General features: G+C 37.9%; 3 protein-coding genes across 3 annotated transcripts in view; 2 read left to right on the top strand and 1 right to left on the bottom strand.

Moving 5' to 3' along the window:
* The window catches only part of LOC111447716 (uncharacterized aarF domain-containing protein kinase At5g05200, chloroplastic), a 6,860-nt gene extending 6,195 nt beyond the window's left edge, over window positions 1–665 (bottom strand). Inside the window, exon 1 of the mRNA XM_023087016.1 lies at window positions 338–665. Within this exon, the coding sequence (XP_022942784.1) occupies window positions 338–503 (166 nt within the window). The 5' untranslated portion in view covers window positions 504–665. The remainder of the gene's footprint in view (window positions 1–337) is intronic.
* A 711-nt stretch (window positions 666–1,376) lies between these two features.
* On the top strand, window positions 1,377–7,081 carry LOC111446951 (hydroxyacylglutathione hydrolase cytoplasmic). The gene is made up of 7 exons (XM_023085887.1): window positions 1,377–1,631; window positions 1,780–1,902; window positions 2,067–2,228; window positions 3,091–3,169; window positions 4,923–5,036; window positions 5,642–5,818; window positions 6,749–7,081. Exons 1-7 carry the CDS (start codon window positions 1,585–1,587, stop codon window positions 6,821–6,823), a joined length of 777 nt encoding a protein of 258 aa, XP_022941655.1. The 5' UTR covers window positions 1,377–1,584; the 3' UTR covers window positions 6,824–7,081.
* A 650-nt stretch (window positions 7,082–7,731) lies between these two features.
* The window catches only part of LOC111446950 (RING finger and transmembrane domain-containing protein 2-like), a 7,133-nt gene continuing 2,110 nt past the window's right edge, over window positions 7,732–12,754 (top strand). Inside the window, exons 1-7 of the mRNA XM_023085886.1 lie at window positions 7,732–8,823; window positions 9,998–10,074; window positions 10,203–10,371; window positions 10,815–10,903; window positions 11,033–11,197; window positions 11,305–11,382; window positions 12,286–12,389. Of these exons, the coding sequence (XP_022941654.1) occupies window positions 8,160–8,823; window positions 9,998–10,074; window positions 10,203–10,371; window positions 10,815–10,903; window positions 11,033–11,197; window positions 11,305–11,382; window positions 12,286–12,389 (1,346 nt within the window). The 5' untranslated portion in view covers window positions 7,732–8,159. The remainder of the gene's footprint in view (window positions 8,824–9,997; window positions 10,075–10,202; window positions 10,372–10,814; window positions 10,904–11,032; window positions 11,198–11,304; window positions 11,383–12,285; window positions 12,390–12,754) is intronic.

Genomic DNA, 12,754 nt, shown 5'->3' with positions numbered 1-12,754 from the left:
GGTGGGGGTGGTTGGTGGAGTTCCCAATTTCCTACTTTATTCAGTAGGTATGAAGACGTTGCCGTTAACTTCAGGAGTAAAGGAGGATTACTTTTATCCTCCTTCTTCCCCAACATGCACGATTCTCCAGAGGAAAAACACACAGTCCGTATGCTTATCTTTATCCCAATTGTTTAGCGCTCTGACCGAAAGATGCAATGAAATTTTCAACAAACAGAATCGCTTCCGAGAATGAGAAGTACGAAAAAAAGGTAAACAAACAATCAATTTCTACAACTTTTCCGAACAGACAATCTCTAATAGAGACGCAAGAAGAAGAAGAATAAGGCAACTCTACTTTGAAGGCGCGAAGAGAATTGGTCCTGAGCCGAAGAGTAACGAGCATGGAGACGAAAGCCCTTCGACCTGAAGCCCTGGTTGAAATTCCGCGCAGCTATGGCGGGCAACTGGAGCCGATGATGAAACGATTGAGGAACGCCTCTGAGAGCTGACACGGAAGTCATTGCGCAACCTCTTTCGTTGATCTTCGCGCCGAAACTGAACGAAATCGTTGGCGAGAACAGAGAAATTGAGGTTCAGAGTGTCACTTTCGAATCATGTGGTGGCTGGTGGTAATCGGGGAACAGAAATGTGGCCCTCAATCAATCCACGAACCTCCGCTCTTAAAAAGGAGACGTGACAGAGAGCTCGAGATTCTCTATGGTTATGCTTGTCTAAGGCGTATTCTCCATGACTGCATACTCGTTGCATGTCAAACACCGTGCCTCAAAATGCTAAGAGATACAATTAGTTATCCATTCTTCCTACCTAAATCTATATGTTATTAAGTCATTGTGTTGCATTTTTTCGTTTGAAAATCTTTTTAAACTCCGTTTTTAAAAACCTTATTTTCAAACGGAATTAGAGGCTTGAACATACGTCGTCCGACCATAGTGGTGTAAATTTCGAATTGGCTAACTCGCTCGATGTTAGGAGCGAATGTCGCACAATCACTTGTAAACGTGCTATGTGTTATAAGCTAGATACTCCCCATGGGACTCCTCACTTCCCTCCATTATACCTTATGCCTTGTGCATATACACGACGAGTCACGTGCATATGTATGTTGAGTATCGTAATCATATGTTTTTACTGTCTCTACAACATTGTTTGATACGATTTTCGATGGAATAATTGTCAAAAATAGCATAATATCAGCGCAAAGCTGCATTTGAGAGTATAAGTTTGAGCTCAATTGTTCAAGTTGAATGATCGATTTGAATGATAGAGGGGATGAAGAAATAGTGAAGTAGTGAGATAATTTTTATGAACATTTTGATAATTCTTTTTGCAACTAATATACCTAAAAATAAAAGTTACGAAGAACACTTAGAAGTAAGATTTTTTCTAATAAATTATTAGTTTGAGCAATTTGACATGGAACACTAGACATTGCAGTCGGGAGATTATTGGGGAATCTTATATTTGAGTATCAACCTTATCCACCGTCGCCGATTTCCATCGCGCTCTTTTTTGGACTTCATCGCCGAACTCAACGAATCAACTCGATCGTTTCTGGAGCTGGAAGAATCTGGTTCAGCACCGATGAAAATCCATTACATTCCTTGCTTGGAAGACAACTACTCTTACCTGTATTTTCTAATCAAAACCCCATATTCATATCTTCTGTTACTTTTCATTTCTGCTTCTCCAATATGAAATCGCAGTCGGATTGCATATTTGATTTTGTCTAGGGTGCCTGTAGTTCTTTTTGATCATTGGATTCCGGGTGGATGTCAGGATCATCGATGAGAGCACTAAAGAAGCCGCGGTCGTTGATCCTGTGGAGCCAGAGAAGATTCTGAATGTTGCTAATGAACATGGCGTCCATCTCAAGCTCGTTCTTACGACTCATCATCACTGGCATGATTATTCCCCATTTTCCCTTTTTCCTCTTCACTCATATATTGATTATTGACTTGTTTTTCATTTCGCTGGATCCTGTTTCTGTTTGTTTTCCTTGAATTGCTTGCTGATAATATTGGTTTGTGAAATTGTTCTTATTAGTATCGCTTTTTACTTTTTAGGGATCATGCGGGAGGCAATGAGAAAATAAAGCAGCTGGTTCCTGGAATTAAAGTATATGGCGGTTCCATTGATAAGGTCAAGGGTTGTACAGATGCAGTAGAAAATGGGGATAAGATAACACTTGGTGCTGATGTTGTTATACTGTCTCTTCATACACCTTGGTATATCACTTTTTTTTTTATAAAGATTATCCCATCCTTAAAGAAACTGTTCATGGCATGATCCTTTTTGATTTATGTAGATTGGTTCTTGATTGAATTATTAGTTCCTACCATGATTTCCTATACTCCTTATCATTTTCTGCTCTAGTTTCTGAGTTATTAATTTTACAATGATAAATATGCTTTCTTCCAAAGTGTTCGATCTAGATACGTCATAGGATGCAAAGCCTTTAGTTCAATCTACTTATTCTAGGCAGAGGGTAGATACGGGAAATAAAGGATGTGCTCATGCGTTCACAAGGGTGTACGAGCGGGATCTATCGTACAATTTACAAACGAAGTAGTAGTCAAGATGGTGAGGGTGGGGATGTTTAGCTGGCTAGGAAGGATAAATAGGATATTCACTTGATCAGCAGTATTTTTGGGTGAGAGTTTGCATATTCTTTATATCTTCCTTATTAATGCAAAAGGTTACTTGGAAACTTGTCACTGTGAGACAGAATAAGAAAGAGTGAATATTCTTCTTTAAAGCTCCAAAAACGATTACTCATCTTTTCTCCTTCTCTGCTGGGCTTCTTGAGTTGTTATAAATTCTAGCCATTTCAACAGGTCATTAGAACTTGTAAGCTTTTTCTTGGAAGTCAATAAAATTAAATCTTGATCTTTGTCAGAATTGAACTCATGTTAATGGACCTATATATGCATGATTAGTCGTTATCTGAACGCAATTGTTTCATTTAACTCCCTTTCACTTATTTTTGTGTGGGTGGTAGAGAGGAATACTTTTCCTTTATCTGTATTAATTGTTATTTCCCACCCAACTATTGTTCTTAATTTTCTTTTATTGGCCTTCTGTCATCAGCCACACCAAAGGGCATATAAGTTATTACGTCTCTAGCAAAGAGGGTGAGGACCCAGCTGTCTTCACTGGTGATACACTGGTAAGTTGATATGAAAAGCATCAATGATTGTTTGTGAATTTGCTCAAACTTTCAATGGGATATTATTAATTCAGGGTGTTATTTTCATTTTGTCCATTTTGAATTAAAAAAATTTCTAATACAAAAAATTCACAGGAAATATTAGACATCCTTTCAATTACAAAAGCCCAGGAGACTACCGAAGTCTCCTTGATTAGCCGATAGGCTCTGGTAACAGTTAAATTAACAACTAATAATAGTGCCCCCATCTTGGGGAACCTTGTTGACGTTAGGAGGCAGGCAGCATTGTTTGTGCAGCAACTACAAATTGAGGGAATTTAGTTTTTTTTGTAGCATCACCCGCAATATAAATTGTTTGGAAGAGCTACTCTTGGAATTGTTGATTTATCCTACGGAAGCTCAAATCGTGGAAGTTGAGGCTAACTTGCAATTTTGTTATAAGCAAAAGTGTACATATTTCTACTTGTTCAATGGAGAAAACCCCCTAAGTTTAAAAAATGAAAGATGGGACTTAAGCTAAGCAACATTCAAGAGAAGTCTGGGATCAAAAGAAGGATGGGGCGGAGGATTTAGACTCATACGCTACTTGCTCAAAAGCCTTGAAAACTTTCATAATCTTGGCCATGTGGCTACTCTTCTTTGGAGCTTCTATAGCCGAATTACCACACAGTGCTTGAAAGAGTATGAGACTCTTGCTCCACTATAATTCCTCTGTCTCCTATAGAGACGTGCAAGAGGAAGTGTATGTCTTCCCTCAGACAAAGTTTTCGGGTACATTTGATGAGTGTTTGACAGGATGCTGGTAAGTCACCGCGTTAACCAAGACCTTTTTAAGCAATTCCTTCTCACCGCATTAGAAGGCTCTTTATAAATTCTTGAGCCTGGTAATTGGTAAATAGAGTTGTACACATTTAAGATAACTATAAATTCTCGTTTTTTTCTTTTTTAAATTGTTAGTTAAGTGCTGTGCTTGAGCACTTAATGCATTGTTAGCTTAAACCAAGTTCATCATGATGTTGAGGAGGGGGTGCACCTATGTCTTTGTGAAGGGTGAAGGTGAAGGTGAAGCAACCTACTCACTTAGATGGGAGCAAGATGGATGACTTGTAATTGAATGTCAATTCTTTGGATTGATATGCTGAACGAAGTAATGGAGATAAGATCTTGGTCCAGATCTTGTGATTTCATTCCTTCTTTAGATTTTATCACAAACATTTAAGTTTTGCCAAGGACTAAAAACAAGTAGCAAATATTGGGTTTGCTGCTATGATAATTGTTGCTCAAACAATCCAAGTTTCTTGTGATCATTTTGTTTCATAAGGAAACTCCAGCACTCCTTAGAGATTCGGGCAATATTTTTTATTCTGTCGTTACCAATTCTCTAGGCCGTTAGGGTGGGGGTGGGAGGCTTATTTACTTCCCTAGCTAGATGTACTGGTAACAATTTCATAACTTGTTCAAAGGGGTTTGATGTAATAGCATAAGGGGGAATCTCTTGTTCTGTAAGGAGATGGATTATCTCGATAGTAGTACTGATTTACGATCTGTACCTTTTCTTTCTCTTTAATGGGAAGTTATTTCTTACAATAAAAGTGTCCCAGTTTTGGGTATCATGTATCCACTAGTACTTACTCTTCTGTCAGAACAATCCAGATCGTCAGTCTATGGTTCTTTTATTTTCTTCTGGTACATAATTCAGTTGTTTCTTACCAGATAATATGTCACATCTTGACTTTGGTTTCTTTGTGTGTAGTTCATTGCTGGGTGTGGTAAGTTTTTTGAGGGAACAGCAGAGCAGATGTATCAATCTCTATGCGTCACATTGGGTTCACTGCCAAAGCAAACACGAGTGTATTGTGGCCATGAGGTAATTAATTATCTGACTCTTATCGGTTCTCTTCCCTGGTCAGGGTTCTTTCCTGGGTACATTAACTAGTTTTGAGTTTATTTTCTTAGTAGACTCCACTTTGAGGGATTTATTTTTGTTCGACTTTCCTTTTTCTACTTCCATTCATCTTAAGGTTTATGTTTTGGATATTCATGAAGAATGAACTTTGTTCTAGGTAGTCAGGTTAACCTTCTTGGTTTTAGGTTTGCTGATGTGACATTGAAATCAGAGAAGAACGAGCTAAATAGGATAAAAGTGGTGGAGGATTTTGGTCAGAAACCATCCAATAAGGAGTGGATTTAGCATAGTTTTCTTTATGATTTTTCGAACGAAAACTTATTAGATGGTCATATCGCACACACTTTTTCAAGTCAAGGTTAAATTTGAAACACGTATATAAGTTTAAGGTGCAAGAAATTAAAAGTTTGTAGAGTAAAAATTGATGCAACTCGATTCTTCAAACTATTTTTTCCCAATTAAGTTCACGGTTGCCATGCCTTTCTTGTAAAACTTATTTGAATTTCCAGAACGTTTTGTTGTTGGTTCTTTTTCTGAGGTTAACTAAAAGTTCTCTTTTTGTACAGTATACGGTGAAGAACTTGCTGTTTGCTCTGACAGTTGAACCAGACAACGAGAAGATAAAAGGTAAGTTGTTGTGGGCTCAGGGCCAGCGGCAAGCCGGACACGCCACTGTTCCCTCGACCATTGAAGAAGAAATGGAGACAAATCCTTTCATGCGAGTTGATCTACCTCAACTTCAGGTACTCACTCCTATTGTTTAAGGTTCTAAATCTCTTACACATAAGTAGTTTACAAGTATAAGTAATTTACAAGTGTAACGGCCCAAGTCCACCGCTAGTAAATATTGTCTTCGTCAGGCGACTTTTGGGTTTCTCCTCAAGGTTTTTAAAACGCGTCTGCTAAGGAGAGGTTTTCACACTCTTATCAACAATGTTTCATTCTCCTCCCTAACCGATGTGGGATCTCACAACCCACCCCCTTCGGGGCACAGCGTCCTCACTTGCACTCGTTCCCTTTTCTAATCGATGTGGGACCCTCCAATCCACCCCTCTTTGGGGACAGTGTCTTTGCTGGCACACCACCTCGTGTTCACCCTCCTTCGAGGCTTAGCCTCCTCGTTGGCACATCAGCCGGTGTCTGGCTCTGATACCATTTGTAACAGCCTAAGTCCACTGCTAGCAGATATTGTCCTATTTGGGCTTTTCGTTTCGGTCTTCCTCTCAAGGATTTTAAAACACGTCTGTTAGGGAAAGGTTTCTACACGTTTATAAAGAATGATTCGTTCTCCCCCCGACCGATGTGAGATCTCACAATTATCATAGACATTGCTTTTTTATCTGTGTTTTACCTCCGAGGTTGGTCAAGAATGATTGGTTAATCTGGCAAGTGGGTTGTGATTAATTTGGCAAGTGGGTTGGTCAAGAATGATTGGTTAATTGCCTTGTGGAAAGAAAGCTTCACGTCCGATTTCTTTTCAACATGCGTACGGATTCGAATAATGGCTACGAGCCTTTAAAGTCTTATCTCATGGACCAATCATCTGTTCTTTGATTTGTAATAGTTGTAGAGAAATCTCTAATCAACGATACAACACGATCTATTATAATCACATATCATGATTGATGCAAAACGGCATTTTGGTGCCTGATTTGGTAGTTTTGGCGTTGCAGGAGAGGGTAAGTAGTCATTCTCCGGTAGAAGCTATTGGAGAAATCAGGCGGCTAAAGGACATCTGGAAGGGTTAAGTTGACTGATACCAAACCCATGTCATAGTTTGGGGACAGAATCTGCTGATAATAAAGCTTGCGCGTGGCTTTACGCTGTGTAGTAAAGGGTGCAACTGCAACTTTCTTTCTTTCAACTGTGGTAATTACCATTATGTTTCACACTTTTATATGGCATTGGAGTCTTGTGCATATTACAGAAGGTTTCTTTGATTCCTAAAATGGGGCATTCTTAGCCCATATGGTAAAAAATTGAGAATATCATTTTATCTAACATAAGCTTACATAAATTAGATGCGACAAAATCGAAGAGTTGAGAATATAATATTATAAGATAAAGTTAATTTCTTTTCCTATAAGGTTACATTAGTGATGTATGAGTTTAATTTCTTTCCATGTAAGGTTACATCAGTGATATTTATGAACTAAGATGTGACTATATTATAAATTACTTATAAGAAATTTAATTGCATTTAGAGTTAGAATATTCGGTGTAAGATTTGTTTCCTTATTTATTTTTAAAGATCTTAACAAAATCAATGTGGATCTATGTATAAATAGGACCTTGAAAAGATTTTTTTTGGTACATTATAAGAATACAATAATATTTAAATTACCTTTTAATTTTCATTGTTTTTAAAATGCTAATATAAAAAAAAAAAAAGTTATATATTTGATTCTCGTACTTATTTTTAATTCACAGATAATATTACTAACAGGCCGAAAGGCATAGTCGATGAACAACAGGAACCGGTCCCTCTTTTTAAGAATATTTAAAGATAAATAGTTGTCAAAATCATTTTTAAACTCTTATTTTATTTGATGGATTAAAGGTATTAATGACTTTTTGAAATTTAAAAAATATTTAAATGTTTATGTATATACCAAAATGAGTATTGTTTTTTCTTGACTAAAGCTTCAACGGTCTGCTTTCTTCGTATCTGTCACAGACTCTTCAAGAGGGCGAGGCTATGAGCATTGAGCTGAATTAGTTGCATTTTTTGTGCCAATACGACTCGGCTTCCTCGGGAACTCCCTTCCCTTCCACCCTTTGCTTTTCTCTACGTCCCATTCTCCATTCAATTCTTCATTTTTTCCTCACCCATTTTCTTCAATTTTCTTTTCCTTCCCCAAATCCACCGGCGACCCTCCGACCCATCTCCCTCCGCCGCCTTCCGACGGAATCACCGTCATTACCAGCTGTTTAGGCCTGTTTTCTCGTTGCCCATCATCGTAATTTTGTTTTCAGGCGGTGGGATTTCGAGGGGTCGGATCGGTATAGGTTTTGAAAGGAGGGGGAAGGTCGAAGATCGAAGATCGAAGATTAGGGCTTTTGGTCACTTGGGCATCTCAGAAGATGGAGACATCGGCTTCTAATTCCGATCCTTACTCCAATTCTTCTTCACCCACAAGTGCTCGTACCTCCTCCAGATATGGGGTCTCGCTCCCTTCGCTGAATTTCTTCCGTTCGCCTTTGTCCGTTATCTTGGATTACTCTGGAATTCTTCCCACTAGGGCTGTTCGTCATGAATCGGAGCCTGTAATCAACGCCGCTTCCACTCCTGATTTGCGGGTTTATTCTCAAAATCAAAATCACTTAATGACCACTTCTTCGTCTTCTACTGCCTCAACCTCTTCCGGTAATACCGTCTCCTCTGGGGAGGTTTCGATTAGGATTATTGGGTCTGGTGAGCAAGATCCTTCTCCCAGTGTGTTGTTGCCGCCAAATCAGGCTCCGGTTGGACAAGCGGGTTATGAGCAAAATGCCAGGCTTCCTATTTCTGGGGATCAGCCGGAATCCCCTGACGAGGAACGAGTTCCTTTGGTGTCAACTTCTTCTTCATCTATTCAATCTGGAAGCAGTCGTGTCCATGCAGAATCTGGAAATGGCACGGAAGAGACTGCCAATAGAGATTCGTCATACCAGAGATATGATATTCAGCAGGTTGCCAGATGGATTGAACAGATTCTTCCATTCTCTTTGCTATTGCTGATAGTCTTTATCCGTCAGCATTTAGAAGGTGCGCTCTTTTACCCTCCCACAATTGTTTCAAATTTCATTGCCTTTTACACTTGGCACCACTTTGACAGATCATAGATTGTCAGCATCAAATATCATACTAGTGTTGGTTGTAAATTTCAACACTTAACTTGGTTGTTACTAGTCCTTGTTAAGATACGAGTTAGTGAGAACGCTGGCCATTGTTTTGTTGGATCTATTAAAATTTCGCTCCGTTAGTCCCTATACTTTTTAGCTGACTTACGGCTTGATTGCAGAGGATAAGGTTTGATTTAAATACTGGTTTGGTGTGGTAAATTGCACTGGATGTGTTTTTCCATGCTTGAGTACTGAAATTCCATTGCCGCAACTCTAAAAACTACTGCAGTATATTGAAGGGTTTATTGCAACGTAGTTGTTGTATGAGGTAGTGATAAAATCATCCAGAAAATAGAATCGCATCAGAACTAGTTTACTGTCTAATTTTTAGAATTGAAGCCTTATGAAGAAGAGTAACTGAATTAACATTGTTGATAATTGGTTTCTATTTCTAGAACATGTTTTCATGTATTGGAAAATCAAATATGCGTTGAAAAGGCAACTCATGGGAGTGGGGAAGAAGGTGTTGAGAAAGAAGTAGAGAAATACTGTATTGGCCCAAGCCCACAGCTAGCTGATATTGTCCTCTTTGGGCTTTTACAAATAGTATTAGAGCTAGATATCGGACGGTACACCAACGAGGATGTTAGGCCCCAAAGGGGGTGATTGTGAGATCCCACATCGGTTGGAGAGGGGAACGAAGCATTCCTTATAAGGCTGTGGAAACCTCTTCCCCGCAGACGCGATTTAAAAACCTTGAGGGGAATCCCGAAAGGGAAAGCCCAAAGAAGACAAAATCTGCTAGCGGTGGGGTTGGACCGTTACGTATATTGTGGCAATAGTTATGGTAGTATCAAATCATTTGGTTTGGAGATGTCACTTTACCATTCAAGTTTGGAACATATTTTTGGATATGTTTGTTTGGTAGTCAACATATACCTCAATCATCTTCCATTACTTAAACAAAGGGAGTTACAACACTATTATTGGGTGTAATCACATAGGCATGTAGTGTTCATTTTATTGTCTTCTTCATTTTACTCTCTTGCTGTAACATTCTTCTGAATGGTGAGAAATTATTTCTTTGACATTTCCAGGTTTTTTCATCACAATTTGGGTATCAGCTGTTCTGTATAAGTCGAACGATATTGTCAAGAAACAGACTGCTCTAAAGGTGGTGTTAACCTAAACCCAGACTTCATCTTATCTATTAGAAGTTATGAAGTTATTTCCTTTTCAACTTCATTGAGAATCCTTGCAAGAAATATATACTGAAGATTTTTTTTTTTTTTCCTTTTTTAGGGGGAGAGGAAAATTTTTGTCCTTGCCGGTACTTCTATCGCATTTTTGGTTCATGTAATTGGGATTTACTGGTGGTGTCATAGTGATGATCTTCTGTCCCCGTTAGTCATGCTTCCACCGAAGACAGTTCCACCTTTTTGGCATGCCTTGTACATCATTTTGGTTAACGGTAATAATTTTTCCCACTGCTTTAGCTTATTAATTTTCTGTAAATATAGTGATTGGATTGACAATGGAATGGAGCTTTGTAACATGTATGCAAAATTTCACCCTGGTGTACTATGTGTTCTGCACTCTGGTCAGTATCACAACGCTATTTCTAATTAGATAGCCTGAATGGCAATATAACAAGGACGGAAAATGGTATATTATCTTTATGCTATCTATTTGGATCTTGCACCATAGTTTTAAAGATACGAACGCGGATAATTGCAAAAAAAGTGAAAGAATGTAGTTTGCTTTCCTTTTCGTTTTTAGATTGTCCAATCTTCCTCATATTCTGACTTTTTCGTTGTATTTCTCTCACAATTTTCTGTGCTATTTTTCAAATATTCCATTTTAATATACTTATTACCCTTTTGGCTTTGATATTGGACTGTATCGTGTTGTTAGATACGATGGTGAGGCAGTTGGCAATGGCTTTCAAATGTCTTCTTCTTATCTACTACAAAAATGGCAGAGGCCATAATTTTCGCCGGCAGGTATTGTGGGTTCTCAAAATTAGATTAATCATATGATGTGTGTCTATCTCATATAATCCATTAATGTCATTGTAATATCTGACAATCACTTTGTTGTAGTTCTCTGATTGTTTATAGTTCATGTTTTAGGGTCAAATTTTAACGCTTGTGGAATACTCTCTTCTGTTGTACCGTGCATTATTACCAGCACCCGTATGGTACCGGTTCTTTTTGAATAAAGATCAAGGGAGCCTCTTTTCATCACTGACAACAGGATTGTATTTAACCTTCAAGCTAACGTCTGTGGTTGAGAAGGTTTGCTTTTAACATCCTTGAATGAGCACTTAATGATTTAATATTATGTTAATAGTTTTTCGAAACCGAAGTGGTTCACGATCTTCTTTTCCTTATTTCCTCTTTAGATTCAATCATTCGTTGCTGCATTTAAGGCTCTATCACAAAAAGAAGTTCATTATGGATCATATGCCACATCAGAACAGGCAAGTACACTTATATGTCTGTTGGTAGTCTCATTTGACATCTTCTTTAAAAGAGCTTCGTGTCTCTCCCTGCATATGACTCTACACAACTACTTTCTTATTCCAACTAATAAATCCCTCAAATAACAAAACGATACAACTATTTGTTGAACCCTTTGAGATGATTCAACGTCTCCTTTAATGCTTTCTTAATGTTACGAGTCATCCCTTCTTATAATTCTTGATAATTGGATTCCCTTGTTGCTATCTCATGGATTCATGATAGTATTATAGCCTACTGGGTACTGGATTCGTGGGAGAAATGACATTGCTTTTCTTTTTGATGAATTACTCCAATGTCCCCCCATCTTTTGTTGATGTGGAGACTTAAACCGTTGTACCTGTTGAAGTTGCATGATTGAGTCATCCCATATAACTATATGATGTCGTTGAACCGATTTTCTATACTCGACTCATCATGCTGACATTCTTGAACAAAGCAGTAATTGAGGATTTATGCATTTCTAGTTGTTGTCTTGCATAAAGTAACTAAGGTCATTGAAATATCCTGTTTAATATTTGTTCTAGGACGTAACTCATGTATTTCTAAAACTTTCATCGAAAATGTCTTTCTAGTTGCTGTCTCGATTTTAGTTTTCATTTTTTTTTGATGCATCAAGAGAAAAATAGTCGTTATCGTGATTCAGCAATTGGTCCTGATCATTTCCTGCAAAATATCATCCACATGGAACCAGGAAAAGTTTTTGACATTAGTTTTGTTATGTACACGACTGATTAAATGTATTGTCTCTATCCTGATAAATATCTATGTCCTGTGATTTCTCTAACATTAACATTATCAAAGAGTAGAAATAATTCTATTCCATTAAGTTTTCCATATACTTTTTTTTCACTCCATTGCAGGTAAATGCTGCGGGAGACCTCTGTGCTATCTGCCAGGAGAAGATGAATGCTCCAATCCTGTTACGTTGTAAGCACATCTTTTGTGAAGATTGTGTTTCTGAATGGTTAGTATGATGACTTCACTTTTTCTTGTGTTTTCTGAATACTACCAACAGTTCATTACTATATTCATAGCAGACTTCCATAGGACCAAGATATGAATTTAACCGTAGTAATTATTAAGCTCTTTATCAACAAAAAGTTCTTGCTTCTCTTGGCTTGAAGAGAAACTGAAGGGCGTTATAATGCTTCTCTTTGGTTTGGAGTTGTATGCTTCTCTTTAGTTTAAGAATGTGAAGAATGAAGCTGCTGTAGTGCAAACGAGGCAATAGAGGATGAATACATAGAAGTGGGAGTTTTTATAAATTTATTTTTATAATATATACAAATGAAAGATTGTACAAGGGCAAACAAAAAAAAAAAAAAAAAA

Source organism: Cucurbita moschata, unplaced genomic scaffold (assembly GCF_002738365.1).
Source record: "Cucurbita moschata cultivar Rifu unplaced genomic scaffold, Cmos_1.0 Cmo_Scf00009, whole genome shotgun sequence".
In the NCBI taxonomy this organism is placed as follows: Eukaryota; Viridiplantae; Streptophyta; class Magnoliopsida; order Cucurbitales; family Cucurbitaceae; genus Cucurbita; species Cucurbita moschata.
Note: the sequence above shows the minus strand (reverse complement) of the source record. Positions and strands in the feature narration are given on the sequence as shown.